Raw genomic sequence first — 21,822 nt, 5'->3', positions numbered from 1 at the left:
CCTACATCAATATTAATTTATCTAATCTGTCCGTCTATCAATCTATCTTTCCGTCTGCTAAGGCTGATTCCCATCTCCATGTGTACATACATCTTTCTTTTTTTTTTCAGGCAAATCTGATATCATGCATGTGAATAGTGATAGCCTACTCGTAAATGAGTACCACTTTCTCTGCCACAGCTCTTTTCCTTCACTGAGTCCTTTGGGTTCTTATACTGAACTACCCCGTTGTCCTCCCTCCCCCACATTACTTATCGTATGTACTCTTTTGGTTCTTGAGTCATTCTTGAGTCAGCGTTTTCTTTCACTCATTGGTGACGATCACTGCTTATCTCCATATTTTTCCAACCTCCTCCCCTCCTCCCGTTTCAGGCTTCTTTCTCCTCCCATCGACTTTTGAAACCTTTACCTGACTCTCACCAACTAAAAGAACCTTAACAAAGCTCCCTGCTCTCACTCTACTCTTCCTCACGACTGTCCCTGCATGTCTGATTCACTTAATTGAAAATATCTTAGATATCTTTTAAAGTATATATTTTTTTTGACGACTTTTGTACACGGTCCGCGAACTCATTAATCAATGTCTGTTGCATTATAGGCCTAATGGTGGATTATTGTTTTTAAGAACAATTCTCCAAATCTATTTCCACCATGGGCGTAAATCCCGGGGGGGATGGGGGGGGATATATCCCCCCCCCCCTGAAATGGAGGAGGGGGGGATGGCCTGTACAATCATCCCCCCCCCCCTGAATTTTGAAGAAAAAAAATGGAGGAAGCAGAAATGTGATTGTATCAATTTTGGCATATTGCATGACGTTTGTATGCCGGCCTTCAGACAGGTAACAGAGCTGAACAGTATTCTATCTTGTAGAAAATCGAATGCATATTTTCTCAAGCGCTCGCTCGCTTCGCTCGCTCGCGGACATGGACATACACTGTAAGGTATGGCTCAGACGTTGACAACGGCAAATAGTGTAGGCCTACACATGCTAAGACGAGAGTAACTTGGGACCATCTGCAAAATATGTACGAAAACAAACAAACAAACAGTAACAAAACTATATTGCCATAATTGAACCCCCTCCATTTCCTGAATCATTCATGAGGAACGACAGTGACTGATAATTCAGTCAAGATACATCTATGGGTATACCCAGGGAAGATCAGGGGCGTCGAAAATATCTCGGGGGGGGGGGGCAAAGGGCATTTGCCCCGCCCCTACGAAAGTGTTTAGGCAGGCAAATCATTTATCCCCCAAGCAATTTCCGAGATGAGGACAAATTTCGAACTTTCTTAATGGAATTATTGTCCAAATACCGCCAGAACTATGCACCAAATCGTTGAATTGCAATCATAAACATGCAAAAGCTCTGCTATACTGGATCCCTTTCGATAAGTACACTGTTGAGATTGACGTATATTTCCCTAATTTGTCAAAGAGTGTGCAGCATATCTTTCACATGATAACAAAAGCTCCCTCATATGCAGAGGCGTCGATGGGGGGGGGGGATGGTTCCCCCATAAAAGTGGGACAAACCAAATCGCAAAAATATAGCTAAAAACGGCAGTTTTTGGGGTGTAAAATGTCAAAATTTTAAAGCTCGCTCGCTCCGCTCGCTCGCATTTAAGCGCTAAGCCATTCCCCGGATGTTGCTACCAGTGATTGACAGCAGTTGCGCCCGGTGCGCCCCCCCCCCCCTAATCTCCAAAGCAAAAAATATAGCTACAAATGGCAGTTTGGGGGACTGTAAGATGTCAAAAATTTTCAAGCTCGCTCGCTTCGCACACTCGCATTTAATCATTATGCCATTCTCATGATGTTGCTGCCATGAATTGCCAGCAGTTTTCGCCCGGTGCTCTTCCTTAATTTCCAAAGCTAAAAATAAAGCTACAAACGGCAGTTTTGGGACTGTAATAAGTCGAAATTTTGAAGCTCGCTCGCTCCGCTCGCTCGGATTTAATCATTATGCTATTCTCCTGATGTTGCTGCCAGTTATTGCCAGCATTTTTCGCCCGGTGCTTCCCCCTTAATTTCCAAAGCGAAAAATATATCTACAAACGGCAGTTTTGGGACTGTAATAAGTCAAAATTTTGAAGCTCGCTCGCTTCGCTCGCTCGCATTTAATCATTATGCTATTCTCCTGATGTTGCTGCCAGTTATTGCCAGCAGTTTTCGCCCGGTGCTTCCCCCTTAATTTCCAAAGCGAAAAATATATCTACAAACGGCAGTTTGGGGACTGTAATAAGTCAAAATTTTGAAGCTCGCTCGCTTCGCTCGCTCGCATTTAATCATTATGCCATTCTCCTGATGTTGCTGCCAGTAATTGCCACCAGTTTTCGCCCGGTGCTCCCCCTTAATTTCCAAAGCGACAAAATACAGCCACAAACGACAGTTTGGGGGACTGTAAAATGTCAAAATTTTCAAGCTCACTCGCTTCGCTCGCTCGCATTTAATCGTTATGCCATTCTCCTGATGTTGCTGCCAGTACGAACTGCCAGCAGTTCCGCCCTGTGCGCCCCCTTAATTTCCAAAGCGAAAAAATACAGCCCAAAACGGCAGTTTTTTACTGTAAAATGCCAAAATTTTCAAGCTCGCTCGCTTCGCTCGCTCGCATTTTATTGTTATGCCATTCTCTTGATGTTGCTGTCAGTAATTGCCAGCAGTTTCACCCGGTGCTCCCCCTTAATTTCCAAAGCTAAAAATAAAGCTACAAACGGCAGTTTTGGGACTGTAAAATGTCAAGATTTTCAAGCTCACTCGCTTCGCTCGCTCGCATTTAATCGTTATGCCATTCTCCTGATGTTGCTGCCAGTACGAACTGCCAGCAGTTGCGCCCTGTGCGCCCCCTTAATTTCCAAAGCGAAAAACATACAGCAAATATACAAAACGGCAGTTTTTTTTACTGTAAAATGTCAAAATTTTCAAGCTCGCTCGCTTCGCTCGCTCGCATTTAATTGTTATGCCATTCTCTTGATGTTGCTGGCAGTAGTAATTGCCAGCAGTTTCACCCGGTGCCTCCCCCCCCCTTAATTTCCAAAGCGGACAAAATACAGTCACAAACTGCAGTTTTGGGACTGTAAAATGTCACAATTTTCAAGCTCGCTTGTAACAATTTGTCAGAAATATATCACTCTCCTCCCACTTTATATTTCATGCAAAAGAGTGAGACATCCGATCCCTGTAAAGTGTGTGTGTGTGTGTGGGGGGGGGGGGGGGGGTTACCAAGCTTCTCTCACCCCCCGTCCCCCTCAAGGCTGCGCCGGTTCGGATATGGGCTTGTAATCGTGGTGATGGTGACTATCGCCGATCATCCCCCCCACTCCTCAGTATGGATTTACGCCGTTGATTTCCACACTACACATGTCGGTTACGACACCATAACAAATGTGCAATCCGGGTATGAGATGAAAGGAAATTAACTTCGGAAAGCTTGCCATTATTTTGTTCTCATGAAATTCTTTTTTTTTTTCATAGCTATATACTTTTTTTTCACATAGGCTTACTCGAAGAAACTAGTAACAAATAATTTCAAAGTTGGAAAGGTATCTTTAATTTACATATGAATATAGGCGTATGAAGTATTTTGCATTCTGTTGTATTTACGAATTGTGCTTTCTCTACATGTAGGAACTAAAGTTACATACTAGTATTTGAGTTTCCTCATCTGTAATCATAATGGCCACCTTTGGGATTGAATACTAAAATGTTGACAGGTGTGGATGGGCACATTTCAGAAATATATGTGTCATATTGTGGATGAGATGAGATGGATTCTATCAATTCAACTGGATCTTTATTCAGCAAGTTCATTAATTCTTTGTTTAAGGGAAGAAGGGCTTTAAGTTAATACATTACGTATACAGCTATAGCCAGGGGTATAGGAGAAAACGCTCTTTCGCCATGTGCAAGGATCAATTCCTTGAGCTATTCCAGTCTTGTCAAACAAGCAAAATCCATCCTAATTAATTGTCTTCACTTTCATGAGAATTTATTTCAATTGCTTTTTTTTTTTTTTTTTTTGGAATAATGAGAAAACAATCTAAATGTATCTGTATACCATCTTCGGGTTAAGTTCCGTACAGATTGTATCTCTACCAGTCCGGAATACAACCCGAAGATATCCCCATGATTATGTCCCTTTTCATTCTCCTGTAAAACGCGTTCACACAGCACATGCTCCGCATCTTCTATCATCTCGGGGAGCAGTCACGCCCGATACCTGAGCGCTGATTTCAGTTCACTGCAAGCATGTTGTTTGCACCGCTTTTTGTGTGTGTGTACGTGTAACGCGAGGTCGTGCAGCGGCACCGTGATTCATTCGCTCACCGTAAAGTGCCAGCGTGGATCCGTTGACCACCAGTGCGACAACCCTACAGTTTGGTGACGGCAGGCAGGTACATTACAGAACTACATGCACCTAGCTAGCCCTCTGCACTGTCGATACCGGCGAGTTTTCTCCGAGGAACTATGGCGGCGTCCGTAACCGTGGGTGAAGGAGCTAAATTTACCACTTCTTCTTCAGGCACGCAAACCAAAGGCTCAACAAGCAACACCGCAATGGATAACAGACGACAGGAGCAAGATCGAATGCAAAATAAGGTGAAAACTCGTAATTAACAATCATTTGGAATGAAGTAACAACTGACACCAGCAGTATCAATCATCTCTGAGTGAGGCGAGGCGAGGCGAGGGTGTAGGCGTAGCTAAGCCAGCTAGTCAGTGACACTGCGCTGCACTGCCAAGTGACACGACAGTGTGTATCGTTAGGGTGGTAAAGTTTGTAGTTTGAAGGTCTAGAAATCCCTAGTTGTACTTGAAGCTAATGTAGGACTAGGAGGGGTTTGATGGTGAGGCACAGGTCACGAGCTTGGATGTGCTGACCTCCACGATCCAATATAAAAATACCGTAACAAAAAAGTGCTAGTCATGCTAACGTTAGTTTCGTGGCAGTGCAGTAGTGGTAATTTGAATTTACTCAAAACCAGATCACTGTATTTCACAAGTAAAATACGACTAAGAGCTAGCGTAGTAGCGGCCTATATGAACAGTTTATTAGTCAGGGAAGTCAATACACAGCCTGTTGCTGTACACGAGTGCTTTTGCACTGCGTCTGGTCGGACTACATGAACAGCTAAACAAATAATCTACACAATTTGTAAATTTACTGGATTTTTTTAGGTCCTATATGTGGACTAACTACTGGAATGTTAAGCTGTTTAGTTTTTACAGTAAAATTTACACCTTGAGACCTGTCAAGCAAGGACTTGGGTGTCTTCACTGGTACTACTACTACTACCACTACTAGTGGTAGTATGGACTGGTTTCTCTAGCAAAGTTCCTTTTTGAATACCCTAACCCAAGTCGCTGCTATTAATGACAATGAACTTTAGATGCTAATGACTTTCATGTTGTCGCTCAAATGATTCACTCTTCTTGAGTGATAACGGCGTACGCTCCCTGCACAATTTGAATTTGAACTTAGCTATCTAATATGCGACAAATCTTTCAAGTTACTGGGAGCAAAAAATAAATGTTCGAATGATTTGGCAAGTTGAGTAAAGACGGATGAGAACATCGCGCAAGATCACACACATCATTTCTCAATAACTGACTTCTTTCAACTTGCTACAATTACTGTATACAATCATTGCACATTGATTTTTAGCTCCCGCATTGAGTCCCCATTCATATTCAGTTCTGGATTGTGCAGGCAACATCAGCTACACTCTCACGAAGAATGAGTTTGTTTTGAGCAACGACTTGAAAGTTGACATCAATATTGATGCTTTTTGGTGACCGATTTGGTTTAAATTTACATTAGTATGTTTGATGCAAAATTTGTTTCTGTGGAATTTGAGATATCGACATGGATACGAAACTACAGAACCCCAAGTTTTGTCACCACTCTCTCAGACTATTTATTGTGTGTTCTTTTGGTCAAAGGGATACCAACCTACAAAATAGTAGGCTATACACATATGTGTATGTTAATTTACTGATACATTGTACATGCACATGCTCTAACATGAAATGGTTTTCAGCCAGTTTTCAATTAATGTAAATGTTACTTTGCAGTTACAGAGTTAATGAGTAAAATATTTATGAATATTCTCTAAATTATTATGTAAATTTATATAAATTACATTGTATATAAATTCTATATGAAAATTGAGCAGATACGTGTACAGCATAGAGATGTCTACTGTACTCTTCAACACTTGTAAACAGTAACAATAATTGCCAGAAGAATGGCAGTAGCGTGGTGGCAACAAATTTGCAGCTTTAACAAATTATGTTCTGCAACTGTATGTCACACTGTATGTAGGTGATGCACTGAGTAGCTGCAAATAGTGCAAAACATTGAATCATTGTAACTATGCATAAAGAGGTTTTGATTTTATGCTAAAAATGTCTTTGAAGAGTATGGTATCAACAAAACGATCTCTTTTGTTTTGATAGCTCTTTTTCTCTGTTTTCTTTTTGTGTTGCCTGGCAGCTGTTGATCGAGCCCAGCCTGAGGGAAATGTCCAAGGAATTAAAGGATGTTATGGACCAACTGGAATCATTTAGCAAGTAAGATGCTTTTTGTCTGTGCATGCCTGTAAGTTGCAATTTTAAGGGTAGTGTACAATGTGTATAGTTTATCAATAATTTGGAATGAATGCAGGATTTGTTTACTCTTGGTCAATGATACTAACTAAAAAAAAAAATATATATATATATGAACACGATTTATATGCTGCATACTGTTATCATAGTCTTGTAATCACACATCAAGTGTATGACTGAGTCCATAGCAATGCATTCTACTCAAACATGTCTAGATATATTCCTCAGAGAAATGTTGTGGCTCATTCTCCTCTTTTTGTTTTTTCCTATTGGCCGAAACACAGATAAAATATGGTGCTCAGCAGTATCATTCATTAGATTTAGAAACTGTTTTACTGTGCACACTTCAGATTCATTTTGTTATTTCAATTCAATAACTAAGCACTGAATGGGGAGCAATTTCAACATTCTGAAAAAAAAAAAATCTTTGCTGAAATCAACTTATAGTTCATACCCCTCCATAAATTCTATTGACATGTTACATGATTTATCCATTTGCATTATTTTGGAAAAATCATTACCAAGTTATGCATCATAAAGTCAGAGTTAAGTGCCTGCTTTAAATGTGACCCGCTACAACAAAAGGATCCGAAAGTCGGGTGAGAACAATTTTCTGAAAATGGCATGACATTATTCCCTTACTCTTCTACTTTAATTTCATATATAGCACAACTCATAAAAGTACTCGGTTGCGGAGATATCGATTATTTCATTAGCGCATGTCAAGTGGTTGATGAAATTGGTCGTGAGAAAAACGCCTTCAAAGTTTTCCTTCCGACACTATCATGATCAAGGGGAGGTGAGACAATTTCCACCGCTTGACAGTAGAAGGCATACTCCTAGCGACCTCCGCAATGTTCATTCAAGCTTAGCGCCAGCGGACTTCGCACGACCAATCAGTAATCAGGATGCCACTCATTGACCAATAAGATCACTCCCTCATTGCTAACGAGTCTAGCTGTGGCGCTAAATCCAAATCTGCGGACACGTTTCTGTTACGTTGAAAGTCGGAAAATCTTGGCCCAGAAAAACGCCTATTTCTTGCTTTTCCTTTAATCATTTAGCTTCGAAATTTCGGCAGATGATAGGCAAAACATTAGACTAAAAAATTATGCCAAAAACAGAAACCCGATTGTTTTGACCAATTTTGATGATATGACTTCAAACTCGATTTTCTCGCCTCAGCCCTCAGCGACTTTAGGATCCTTTTGTTGTAGAGGGTCACAAATCATCAAGTGTTGTAAATCATCGTAGGGGTTTAAAAGGTGCTTTGCATGGAATCTTGGGTCAGTGCATATCATCTGCTAGCAAGTTGTAATGATCAGCTAATTTCAGCTACATGTACAATTGTAATAGCCTAGTTTACTAAAATACTCAAAGTTTATGCATACTTTCATGACAAAAGTTGTTAATGACTTGCAACCAGACAATTTGCCTTAAAGCTTGCCCAACGTAACTACAACATATCAATGCAACAATTAATCCAACTTTTAAAATTTCTCTCATGAGGAAAAATAGAGGATATTGCAACTTCAACTAATCTGTAAATTAATAGCATGCATGAAAAAAAAAAAAAGAAACTTTTTTTTTTTTCAGATTATGCTGTCATGTACATGTCATGCACATATCTAGCATGACCTGTGTTACAATCTGTAGGTACATCAAAGCTTCATAAATGGCTATATTGGAAAGTACAAATGTATAGAGTAGCATCTAGACATTCTTGTCATCCCTGTGTTGCTTGCTTTTTCAGTGAAACGATATGAGATATTTGAATTCTTTTCAAGAAAAACCGGTACACCTCATTATGAAATTGGTTGATTCAGTGAGTTTCGTAGAGAGGTATAAAGATGACATTTTCCATTTGAATCTGACATGGATGTATTTAATATCGGAATGTCTGCTTTTTCAAGATATCTACTACTCACAATTACTGTATCTTAAATCTCAAAGTGATATGGCATGATTTGCATAATTTCTATCTAACTTCATCATGAGATAAGCAGAAATGTTTTTTTGTCATTGCATCCTCAAGAAGAAATTTTATATTTCATGATGTGTTCATCTTATCCCACCCATGCATACAATGTGTATCTCTATGCATACACTTTATGTTCACCGGGGTAATAATAGGCAGGGAGAAAGATTTAGAAAAAACAAACAAACACAAACAATACACCACAAAATGACAGGGTTGAACTTGGACGTGTCAGTGATTTGGTGAATGAATTGCAACTATTTTCCCCCAAAAGTTCCAAGAGTAGTTATGCGAGTATTTGACAGTAACTTTCTAATATACTCATATAGTCTACATCATGTGTATGTGAGGAATTTGAGTTTAAACAAACATATCAGTCATGTATAGTTTGCATTGATTGTTTCATCCCTCTATATGCAGCAAGTTCGTATTTATGACAAAACATTTCATATCCTATTATGACCGAATATAATCCGTAACTGTATCCTATTTTGGCATGCTGCTAGCAATGTGTGTTGTAGTTGTGAATCCATCACATTGACAGGGTCAAGCAATGTACTGTATGTACATGTAGTTGTGAATCCATCACATTGACAGGGTCAATTATCTGGGTCACACCCTTGTGAATGAATCCACAGGCAACTTGACAGAGAGAGGGAGGAGAGATTCAGAGCATTTGTGAAAAAATCGGGGAGAAAACTGCCAGAACCAATAGCAGACAGGTATACAATGTAGAAAACATTGTGTGTATGACCCATCACATGCTTCACAAATATCATGCATGATCTAACATTTCCTTGAGATGTTCAACACTTTCATCATGGTACTTTTGAATGATGCATCAATCTGTGATATAGTTTAGCATGGAAGTAAAGATCTCAGCACAGGCCTTTTTTATTTTACCATAACTAAAGAACAAACAACCCCCCCCCCCAAAAAAAAAGACATTCTTTCATACAAAGGTCTGTACAAGTACACATAATTCCTACATTATTTGTGTGAGCAACAATCTCATACATCCACACCATGTAGTGTTTATTAAGTAATTTGTGTGATAATGAAAGCACTATTGGTATTACACATGTAAATTCTGTTAGCTATAGGCCCTATTTGTCTCTCATGAAAGCAACAGCAAATTTCATGGACTGCCAGAGAAAGAAAAAAACAACAATAAACTAACAAGACTAATAACTGCCCCATAGTATGTTATTAACAGAAGTGACTTTCTATCTTATCCAGTATAGCCCCCCCCCCCCTCTCTATTTGAAGGTAATATATCATATACAAAAGTATTTTGCATAATTAATCTCTGCTTGCAGTTTTCATTGCTGATTGTGATTCTTTATTCATATCATGCCTTACAAGATGCAAAATGCTTTGTTCACACCTCTCAAACCAAGTAAGTTTTGTGTCCACATCAGTAAAAGCTGACCATATCTCAACATTGACTTGTCCATGAATTGAAATATCAAGCCAGAAAATAACATTGCTGTGTACAAGGTGACTGAAAAATCACAATAGAAACAGTGTATATCACATTTTTTTTGGACATGATATAGCTACCATATTTTGATGGAATTTCATGGAATTTCATCTGTGTTCTTGCCGTAGTTCTCATGTTTTGTTGAACTCATTTCATTGTAGATCATGTACACATTGCCCCCATTTCAGTAGACATAACATGTGAGCCATTACCATATGAGCCTGGTTACTAAGTCACCAAACATTGATTTTCTGATTCAATAATATTTAAATTCTCAAGATGCTACAGGCTATTCAGTCATACATTGTACATAATATGCATGATTTAGAATAGTAAGAATGAAAAAGAAATGAATAGCATGACTTGTGTGTGAGATCCAGAAGTCAAATAGAACAATGTCACTATTAACTTGTACTTGCAATATAACTCCTGTGCAGTATTCTCCTCTGTAGAGTAACAGCTTTGTGCTGTACAGCCTCCCCTCATGCTGTTTGTCTGTGCTGAATCATTACATATAATGATTATATAATGTATGTGTTGTAAAGCATGCAAGGGTGTCTCTCTACTCATTTCCTGCAGTGGACAGAAGTTAGATGCAATCATGGAGCAGCTGCAAAGAATCATCACGTCAGACCACAATGAACCTGGCAGTCCAAGGTTAGTAGACTAATAATAGTCAAGGACCCAGGGACCTCTTTCATGTATTTCTGCCAAGAAGGGCTGATGTCCTGACTGAAACAGCACCACCATGCAGGTGGAGCTGTACATGGCATCCAGCTGCACCTTGGTTCTTTGTCCAGCTTGACTTGTAGTAGCCTTTTACCCTCCCCCTCCCTCTCCCCCTCTTCTCCCCTTCCCTTCCCCTTTTCTTCCTTCCTGATCCTCTCACTGTAAGACATCCATTGAAGACTTATAAAAATTAAGAAATAGTTTCAGTTCTCTCTGTGCGACTAAGCTGTTCAGATCAGATTTCAGCGCGAACCATTTGCCCTAAAGACTTAGATAAAAAAAAGAAAAAAGAATAGTTGTATAGTGATTCAGGAGAAACTTTAATACAACATCAAAAAGGCATCAGTGTCTATTTAGGGAGAGATTGTTGGCTTTTTCAACAGAAGTGAACTTTAGTGAGGAGTAAAATTATAAATCATCTAAGTAGATCAGATAAACATTAAAGCATTTGATTTAGGTGGTAATATTTCACTTATTGTAAGATTACACATAGTTTTGTCATATCATTACTCAGTGGTATGATGTTTCAGGCCTCAAATTTCATGAAATTTGGGTCAAGGCCTCTTTTTTTTTGGGGGGGGGGGGGGGGGGGGGGTAGGCACAAATCTACCCAAAGGGGCGCAAATCTATCCAAAGGGGCATAAGTGAGTATCGGGATGTTGAGGCCATAAACAGTTTGATTTGGAAAGGGGCATTCTGGCCAGTGGGATGGGCATGGTGGTAAATTGCTGCTGGCCGGTGGGTATTTCAAGCGCTGATGTTTCAGCGAGCATTGAAAATTCAACTTAATAGGATTTGACTTGGCATGCCTCGCATCTCTGTTTCACAGAATTACAGTGCCAAGTGTGTTGGACAAGGCGGCACATATAGCCCTTGTCGGTCAGAGCCTGATGGCCTACATCTCGACCTTTGAACTCAACCATCTTCGCAGACTGGCCACACGGATAGTCTCTGACACCACCCTCTGGCTCTCAAGGATATTCAGGTTGGTATAAAAAGAGCTACGACAGTACTATAAAACGAGGCATGTTCACATGCATTTTAATTTCGCTAATTTCGCGAGAGCCAAAATTCGCGAAATTAAAATGCACGCGAAAGTTTTTGTCTACACTATATGCATTGAATGTTAGAGGCAACTCGCGAAAATTTCATGCGGCAAAAAAGGCCATTGTCTCCAATTCACAAAAATTTCATGCCACAAAAATATCGTGTTTTACAGTATTCTTTTTATGATTCAGTACTTACTGAACAATAAGCAGTGGTGCTTAGTCAACTCTGAGGTTGAAGAGGCAGTCGAGTTTAATCAGAGGTCTTATCTGCAAAGTTGAAAAACTTTTACGCCCAGATTTACTTGTAATGATTTTGTACAAGAGGAAAGGTTGTCATCGTCAACCACTTGGAACTATTCACAAAGTCGCAGAGTTTCTCTTATTAAATGGACTGTGGGGTTAAGATGTTTGCTATTTACAGTATTTGACTTATGGTGATACTGTGCTCATCAAATAATCGGGAATTGTTTTCATGGGAACACTGCTTAAGTGCAACAAAATTCATTGCAGCAAATGTTTTATGTGTTGCTTGACTGCTTGATCTGAACCACAAACCACTGTATCGGAACGTATTTTGGCTGAAATCATTCCATTTTCCCTAGATGTCTGGAAAGTATATTTGGATCCTTTGAAATGCAGGTAGGGATTTCATTTCCTTACCAGAACAATCATATTCTATCCAATCCCAGATGAATTCTGCCAGTTGCACAGTGTAAACATTTTCCGTTAGGGAGTAGAACACATTTTGTGGGACTACCCAGTAAGGTGGCATTGTGCTGGTGGTTACATCAACACTGTCAGCTTCTACTCATATACTCACTTCAGTGTGTCTGTAGGTGTAGTGTTTGTGTGTGATTGTGTTTGTGTTTGATTGTTATCGCGGGTATCAAGAGATAAAATAAGTATGCATGATTTTTTTTTTATAAAGCCCACATATTGGGTTTCATGCTGGATGATTTGCATGTATGTCAATACCAGTGAACACTTTTAGGTGAAAGCCCTGCTAAAATGGGAGAAAATTTGTCTCTCAACCCTCCTGATTGATTGAGGGCACAGTATTGCTATGAGTGCACACAAATGCACACTCTTACATTGTCTCAAACAAACCATGCCTTTGTCAGCATTTTCATCGTAGCAGCCCCTCTCTTGACATATTTTACTTTGAGATTGTCCACACGCTGTCTGCTTTTGAGCTTTATGGGTTATTATTTACAATTGGTCAATTGGTCTACAAGTGGCACAATACAGTCTTCTCAGATTTCTTAGCTATTTTTTTGTTTGTTTTGTTTGTTTGTTCTTTAAAGGAGAAAGTGTCTACATATGTAAGATGAGGATTTATGTCAGGGCTGCCTGTGTAATTTATAAGATGTGTTGTGTGTTTTGTCTGTACCTGGAATTTACTGTGCTTTGCTGTTCACATTCTGAGTCCATGAAGCGATTCATAAAAAAGGTGTATAATTGAAAATAATGGACTCACCTCAACAGCCTATTTGACTTTTATTGATTTAGAAAGCAGTCATTCTATAATAAATGTGCGTTTGCCATTGATGATGTTGGTTCGAAAGCAAACAAAAACCACTTTGGCCATGAAGCCGGAATTCTCTATGTTCTGTGGATTTTTTTTTCCGGTGACTCATTCAAAGATGTTTGTGCCAAAAGTAATCCTCTCTGGTTGTGTGTAATTATGATTAATTAGGATGTTTGCACTTCACAGATAGTACATAAATGCATTTGAACAACGCTTGGTACATAGGTTGGTCATCTTTCAAACTCACAAATATGTAAATATGTAAGCTTGACAGTACTTGGCACACACTGCAGTTCTCAGATTTAATGAATATGTGTGAACCTATATTGCTGGACAGGTAGATCCCTCTCCAAACAATAAATGTGTACATTGTATAAAGTGACTATTTGAATTCTAACTACAGTGTACCTGTTATCTTGCATATCATTAATTGCTTGGCAGATGGTGTTTACATTGTTGTCATTCATCATCAATTTTAATGCAATCAATGTATGTCTTGGCAGCTACATTTATCAAAGGAATTTATGGAACACCCATCCGATCTTGGCAAGAACATTTTTGAACATAAAGTATTGTTACGTAATCATTCAAAATCAAACAAAATACCAAAGTAGACCTTTTCACCAAGTAGATGTTAATAGCCATGTTCAGACGTCTTTCTAGTCGGAGTGAAATTTTATGGCGCGGCAATTAAAATTAAAATTTATATTTATCTTATCACGACCCTGTGTCCACACGACGGTCGTGGGAAGAAACTCCGACCAATTTACCACGGCCTTCGCGGGGATCACCGTGGAGGGTCTGTGTAACTTCCGGAAGTGGTAGCGCCACGCATGTCGACCATACAATTGTTTTTTTACAGCGGCATTTGTCTTCTCCATATTTGTTGATGAGAATTTCTGAGCGCTGTAATATTCCATAGCTTCTTCGTCGCGATCGGCAGGGTTAGAATTGTACTACATGCGCACGTGTACTCGCAAAATGTCAACATTGCGAATTGACCCCAGAAGTTTTACCTAGGTCGTTATAGATACTCCGAGGGCTTGTCCGCTCGGGCAATTTACTCCAACCGGCTAGTCGTGGTAGTGAGGGCTTACTCCTGAGAAAGTATCTTGGCCGGAGGAAGAGGTCGTGGTAAGTTCCTCCGAGCGGAGGAAGTTACCACGACCTTGTTCAGACGGGCACTACTCCAACCTTTCCTCCGAAGTTACTCCGACCAAGCTTTAACTTATTAGTATTCTCCTGTAATGAGAAGCAAATTTAAAATTTGTTGTGATATCATGTCAACTTAATTATTCAATTTCTACTCTGAAAGGTTTGATGACTCCTCGGCGTATTACCATGTGGACGATCGGGAAGGACTCGCGAGGGTCTGCCGGTTGGTCCTTAACAACAAATATGAGAAGTTTGGCACAGAAGGCTTCAACTGTTTGTACACCAAACCACCAATCATTTACATTAGTGCTGCATCCAGGCCTGGCATTGGACAATACGTCTGCTCACAGGTTTCTTTGTCTTCTACATTGTACTGTGTATTAAATTTTGTATCTATATTGCAGGCGTGACACTGTGATGTAATAAGTTGCATGCATTGTAATTGGATGCTTCACCGTATGAGTCTTTTTTGCTCTGTCTTTGTGTTTTCGATATTTGCTCATATTCAGCAGCGTATCCTCTGTAATATAACAGGATATTACTGTGTAAGACAAAGAGAATTGTTTAAATCTTTTTAATCATTCTAAATATTTTCAATTTGTTTGGTCTTGCAAATACTGTTTCCTGTAAACTTTGCAGCGTAATGCATCATTCATTTCCCATGTAGATTTTTCTTAGTGGTTCTGATATGTAAAGGGGGACTCAACGATTTTATTTTATATCTCATATTGATCTGTGCACTGATTTGATATCCCCTTATATTTAGTCAAATATTTGTGTGTGATAAAATATGTAGATGAAAGAATACTATATCATACGACCATGTCACTAATGTATCCAGTCATTGATTTGTTTGACTCCATTTATGGTCTAGATATTATAAAACCATTTCATAATATGAAATTTGTATCATTCAGCTTCTGTAAAACTGAAGTTTTTGTTTAGGTTAGTATATTGTGGAAGATCTCTGTAATTTTCTTAATTAGGTGGGGGTTTTTTCAGTGGATTTAAAATACTTTCTGATACTTTGCTTAGATTTCATAATTCTGAACAATATTTGAAAGCATTTGTCATTGGATGAACTTGAAGAGCGTGCAAATTGTGGTGCATGTGGATACGCTTTGCTATCAGCCCAAAATGATGATTGCTTGTCTGTTTTAGTTCGTGAATTGGGAGTAACGAAAACAAAATTTTTTTCAGTGGTATTGCTATAAACACCGGCCGCCAAAATGTATCAGCACTTATGAGTGTCTCCTTGTCTGTTCCTTTGTAATCACAGCTTGGTCTTCCTCAGTCCAGTTTATGTACAATTCCCTGCAACACAGTGTTTGGATCACAACACACCATGGTAAGTTGGGTTGTCTTTGGGATATTGCTGAGACACTCTTTGATATGACATAGTTACCTAAGTTACGTTGGAAATTTGATAATGATAGTGTACAGAAAGGGAACTCGGGCTAAATGTATTAGCGTTCAACGGAATTTGATTAAAAAGGCTAGCTTGACATGATGCCTACCTCAGTGACTGAACCCTTTTCATGCAATAAATTTTGTGGATTTGAGTTTGCACTCATCTCTTTACTTTGTTTCAAATTCTGGTTTTAATATTTCAATCAGAGATAATTGTTCTGCTGAAAGGAAAAAAAAAAATGGACTGAGTTGACGTATAGCCAATCTTCAAATATTCTGACATTGCATGTTTTCCCTTTGATGAAAAGTATGAGAATGTAACAACATGCCATTCCAGGAAAATAAGTAAAGCTTTGGTGCCATTGTTTAATTTGTCATTTGTTTTCAGCAGCTTTAAACATTTTATGAAAATGAGCAAAGTATCATTTGTATATTCAGCATACAAGTATATTAACCAGCACATTCAAAGAAGATGTTACTTTGCATTGTGCTGATACTTAATGCGATCAAAAGCATGAGAAAGGCTGCATGTCCTTTCGCCAATTAATGCATGCCTGTTTCATAGTAAAGACATTACAAGCAGTCCAATTGTTTGCTCCCTGCCCCCAGTGACATAGACATATGAGCAGTTTCATGCTTTGTTAAACTTCTACTAACAAGAATTATTGATTGCATGTACAGCCTGCCATACAGACAATTGTGATTAGTGAGGCATTAACTTAATATGTGCTGATGGCAGGTACAGAGCAACTTGTTCCTGTTAACTCACCGTTTTAATGTCACTTAAATGCACACAAGACATTATGGCAATTTTCATTTTTTAATACTCTTTACCACAAAATGACATTTGTTTTTGAAGGGATATGATATATGATGTATTCTTTTGATATGTTTTGCTTTTAATTCTTGTGAAGGAACTTTGCTGTTATATATTGAGGTTCTCATAGATATCCTGTCATTGCAATGGCACAATTTCATCAGAATTCATAAAATAATTTGTGCCCTTTGATTATCAATGTAATGAAGTCTGAGTATGGAATGCCCAAGGAAATACAATTATTTTAGAATATGGAGTTAATGTTTTGCATGTGTGTGCATGTGTTTGTGTGTGTTGTAGCATTGTGTGCACACATGTACAAACTTCTAATCATGATTACTGTGAGACTTGGCAATGATACCATTTTATCACTCTGCATTTTGTTAGCCTCAGAAACAAAGCTCAATCCAAAAGAAATGAAATGTTGATAATGTGTATTGCCCTTCATTGTCAAAATAAAGTGTAACATATGATGATACTCAAGTCTCATTCTCAACCCACAGCAATAGGAAGTTATTGATTAAATAGACCGTATTTTGAATGGTGTCACAGTTACAAATTTATGTTAGATTATGGTTTGTGAAAAGTTTCAGATCAAAGGGTCTCCAGCTTTGGGGTTAAGAAAGGAATTTGTGACAATGACATTTTGTGAATTTGGACTTGCATGATAATTTGGAGAGCTTGAGAGTTAGATTTATAATCTGGAATCGCTACAACAGAGTGAGAAGTTAGTTATTCTTAAGAAACAAAGTTAGGGTTCTTGCACCTTTGATGTAATATACAGTGCATTGTGTCAGTGTAGCAGTTTTTTAGTATATTGATTGTTTTGTAATGTCAGTCCTTTTGCAAAATCCACAGGAAAAAAAAAAAAAAAAAAAAACTACTTTGAAATGAATTGTTAGTAAAAGTACAATATGGCCATTTTTACAATCAGTGGTGTAAAACACGGTTTTGGCACTAATTGGTGTATAACTTTCTTATACACTGACAGATATGCATTATTTTTTCTCACAAACTTACCACCCACAGTGTCTACCTTGGGTACCTTAATGAACTTTCCTCTCTTTTTCTTTCAGATGTGGCATGCACTTACATGCTTGAAATCCAACACTTTTGGTGTATGCACTCTGACATGGTTTTTTTGTCAGACCTAGCATATTAAATTGTTTATTCCTTTTCATTATTTTTGTTGTTGTGGTGATAGACAGGTATCCAACATTAAGAACTATTATGTTTACCAGGTTCTGCTTTGTCTTCTTTAAAGACTGAAATTATCCAAACTTTATGTTTCGGAGGTGACATTTTCCGTTAACAATTAACCCCTCTTTTGAGTTAGCTCTTGCTCACAATTATAAAATTCAACTTTGCTAATTTCCATCAAAACAGAATAGTAATCAATTTGACTTAACTTTGATCCAAAGATTATTTGATTCAAATAGCTTATCATTTTTTGGTGAGTGTTTATAAATTTATGCAACTTTTCCGTTAACTTTTCTGTCACCTCCGAGACAACAGATTTATGTATTTGATTTTTTTATTCTTGACATCAGTTATACATTACATTTACAAAAATGTAACATATCCCCTCACATTATCTCTGAAGGAAGGTAGTAGAAATATAGCCTGTTGTTTTCATTTCGGAGCAATTTACAATTTTCCGTTAACACGTGTCACCTCCGAAACAATCGTCACCTCCGAAACAACAAGCGTATTATATTTGATAATTTCTCGAAGACAAAGCAATTTTGTTTGATTCTGTCCAATTGACAGGAATCTCTTTTGGATGAAAATAGTAATATGGCAACAGGAAGTGAGAATTTTCTAGAGATTAATAAAAGATCTAATAAAAACTAAGAATTACTGTTTCGGAGGTGACAAAACACTGTTAACAAGAGTTTTTGCTCATTTCTATTGAAGAGAAACCATATCATATACACCAATGCTTTCATTTATTTTAGTAACATAAGTCTCAAAGTGGAGAAATCAACTAACACACTCTCACTCTTATTTTTATTACTATACTGTACGTTTTAGGGCAAATTTACATTTTTTCACTTTTTTAACAAAGAGAATGCACAAAATACACCCATCTGTAATATTGTAATCAAGATCAATTCTCCTGCTTTAGTTAAGTAAACATATAGATGCTTTCATCTTAGAAGCTTGATTTCCAATTTAAGCAATTTAGTTGTGAAGATTTACCAATCAATGCTTTCCATGTAGTTTGCTTTTTCTTGTGTTTCGGAGGTGACATTGTTTGTTAACACCATATTGTTATGTGATAGTGAAAGGCAAGACTTCAGTTCCTTTTCACTATCTGATGTATTAACGTTTTCAGATACATTAAATATCTACAAAATCATCACAATAGAAGTGACTTTTGTATACCTAGCTCACCAGAATTCCCTTGATACCACAGTGATACATGTGGCAGTTCATGCATGCCCTAGTCCACAATCTTAAAAAAATCATAAAATAATCAAACTCCTCAAAAAGGCCACATGCCTATAGCTGGTGCACAACTTATTCTTGAATTCTTAGTTGTTGTTTTTCCATGTACAACGTGGTAATCATAAACAAAATTATGCGACTTTTTTTTTTTTAAATATGACAATAATTATTACATTTTCCAAGTTGAACCAACTGTCTATGACATTGTATTTTTTAAGATTATTGAAGTTATCTGACAACTAAAGTGAACAGAGGAACAAGTCCCCAGGACTGGAAAGGGAAAGATCCAAAAACAAGATTTGTAGTTCTATCTCAATATAATTTCGATGACGTGTTTACCTTGTTTTGTTATTATGTTTTATCTTAGAATTTGGCTTTAAGTACTGGAATTTCAAGGAAAGAAAATGGTTTCTTAAAGGACAAGTCCACCTTCATATACATGTGGATTGAGTGAATGCAACAACATTAGTAGAACACATCATTGAAAGTTTGGGAATTGGACAATCCATTCAAAAGTTACGGGTTTTTTTAAGTATCTATGCAATCACTGCTGATTGAGACGACTACGACAGTATATGATGTCACATGCATACAACGATATAAAGAAAATATTAAGTGAATTTCACAAAACTTTACTTTTGGAAAAAAGTGCAAATTTCTTCAACTTGCTACTGATGTATGTTAGGGCAATATTATTCACCCTGCCTTCCAAAAGAGAGAAGTCAAGTGTTCTTTTGTTATGCAAGAAAAGTGAAAATATGTTGAATTTTCTTGATACTTTCTCTATATCCTTGTACACGTGTGACATCACAAGCTATAGAAGTGTTCTCATTCAGCTTTGACTGAGCAGAAACTTCAAAAATTCATAACTCTGGAACGGATTGCCTTATTTTCCTAAAACTCTCACTGATGTGTTTTACTAATATTGTTGTATTTACTCAACCCTCGTGTCTATTGAGGTGAACTTGTCCTTTTTCGGTCCCTTATAGGGTTATTTGAGACCAGTTTGTGTCCGGGACCTTCTGTGAAATTGATGGGTAAAATTACTGAAAAAAAAAAAATTGTTCCCATAAGTTCACACAAAAGCATTATGCTGCTCTCTTCAGCTGGGAAACACAAACTGTTGTCTTAACCAAACTGTAAAAACTTGCTAAAGATTAGTATGAATTACAATCTAAAACAAAATATGAGCTGGTATCCACTATCATGAAAGAGAATAACTAAACAAAATAACAAGTAAGAACTGAAAGAAAGAGCTTATATTTGAAAATTATAGCCATGAGGAAAGACAGGAATGTTCACAATATATTAGTAACACCTGAGAAGTTGGGTTGTCTCTGTGTTGTGTCACCTCCAAAAATAATAAAATGATTTTTTTTCTTATCTTATACTTTTTACTCTCAAAAGTGACTAATATATGATTTGCTGGTAATTTTCAAGCAATTCAGAAAGATACATAAAATATATTTTAGTAATGTCAACAGTTTAAATGAATCTGGTATATAGAAAATTTATCCCAGATGAACCAAACACCTTTCACCAGTATTATAACATTAGTATGGTGGCTATCAAGAATGATGAAGAAGTCATGAACATCCTTGAATTAATCTATTTATAATACTATGTGCAAACAAAAATATAATACAAGTCAAATAAGAATTTTTGCTTTTGGCATTCATAACCTATGTCCCCACCAAAAAATTACAATGGTACCCTCCGCAACGATAACTTTAAAGATAGTGAATCAATCTAAAATACAATTTGAGGGATTGAAACTATAACACCTTACAGAAAACCCCATTCAATTTGCTTCAGAGGTCAAAGAGAAATGAGGATTTTTGTAGAGCATGTCGGGAATCCCTTCCCTCCAAGTTCTGTATATTGTGTTTACACATTAATATGCAGTTCCAAGAGCATCCAAGTGCTAAACTTGGAAGAATCAGACTCCTGACATCCTTTATAACAATCCACATTTCTTTGAGACCACTTAACCAAATTGACTGGGGCTTTCTGCAAAATAGAGCTAAGATGTTATAATTTAAGACCCCAAAGTAGATTTTAGCTGATTTAATCATATTGGGTGCTATCAATGCAAAAGTCTAATTGTATTTTTTTTTTTTTTTTTTTGGGGGGGGGGGGGGACATACTATATGAATACTTGAACACAATGTTAACATTGAATGTCACCTCCGAAACAAAGTTATTCTTCCCTGGTGTTGTGGAATAAAATGTTCCGAGAGCAAAGAAACATTACTAAAATGATCTTACACCCTCATCTCAATTTGAGGTAGAAAATGGAATGCCATGTTTCTTCAGGTTACAATATCTAGCTTATGTCCGTCATATTCTTACTGTAAATGAATATTTCAACACAATGTTAACATTGAATGTCACCTCCGAAACGAAGTGATTCTTCCCTGGTGTTGTGGAATAAAATGTTCTGAGAGCAAAGAAACATTACTAAAATGATCTCACACCCTCATCTCAATTTTGGGTAGAAAATGGAATGCCATGTTTCTTCAGATTACAATATTTAGCTTACAACCTTCGTCCAAATGGAAGGCAAACTACCGGTGCCCATGCTAATCAATGAAGTGTAAAAAAACACTTGT

The 21,822-nt window shown here is 37.6% G+C and overlaps 1 protein-coding gene across 1 annotated transcript in view; it reads left to right on the top strand.

Annotated features, from left to right (window-relative positions):
* Positions 1-4,250: 4,250 nt before the first annotated feature.
* Positions 4,251-21,822, top strand: part of LOC140231481 (putative pyridoxal-dependent decarboxylase domain-containing protein 2) — a 42,992-nt gene continuing 25,420 nt past the window's right edge. Inside the window, exons 1-6 of the mRNA XM_072311612.1 lie at positions 4,251-4,600; positions 6,498-6,574; positions 10,651-10,728; positions 11,630-11,785; positions 14,693-14,882; positions 15,812-15,880. Coding sequence (XP_072167713.1) covers positions 4,469-4,600; positions 6,498-6,574; positions 10,651-10,728; positions 11,630-11,785; positions 14,693-14,882; positions 15,812-15,880 — 702 coding nt within the window. The 5' untranslated portion in view covers positions 4,251-4,468. The remainder of the gene's footprint in view (positions 4,601-6,497; positions 6,575-10,650; positions 10,729-11,629; positions 11,786-14,692; positions 14,883-15,811; positions 15,881-21,822) is intronic.

Source organism: Diadema setosum, chromosome 8 (genome assembly GCF_964275005.1).
Source record: "Diadema setosum chromosome 8, eeDiaSeto1, whole genome shotgun sequence".
NCBI classification, from domain to species: domain Eukaryota; kingdom Metazoa; phylum Echinodermata; class Echinoidea; order Diadematoida; family Diadematidae; genus Diadema; species Diadema setosum.
Note: the sequence above shows the minus strand (reverse complement) of the source record. Positions and strands in the feature narration are given on the sequence as shown.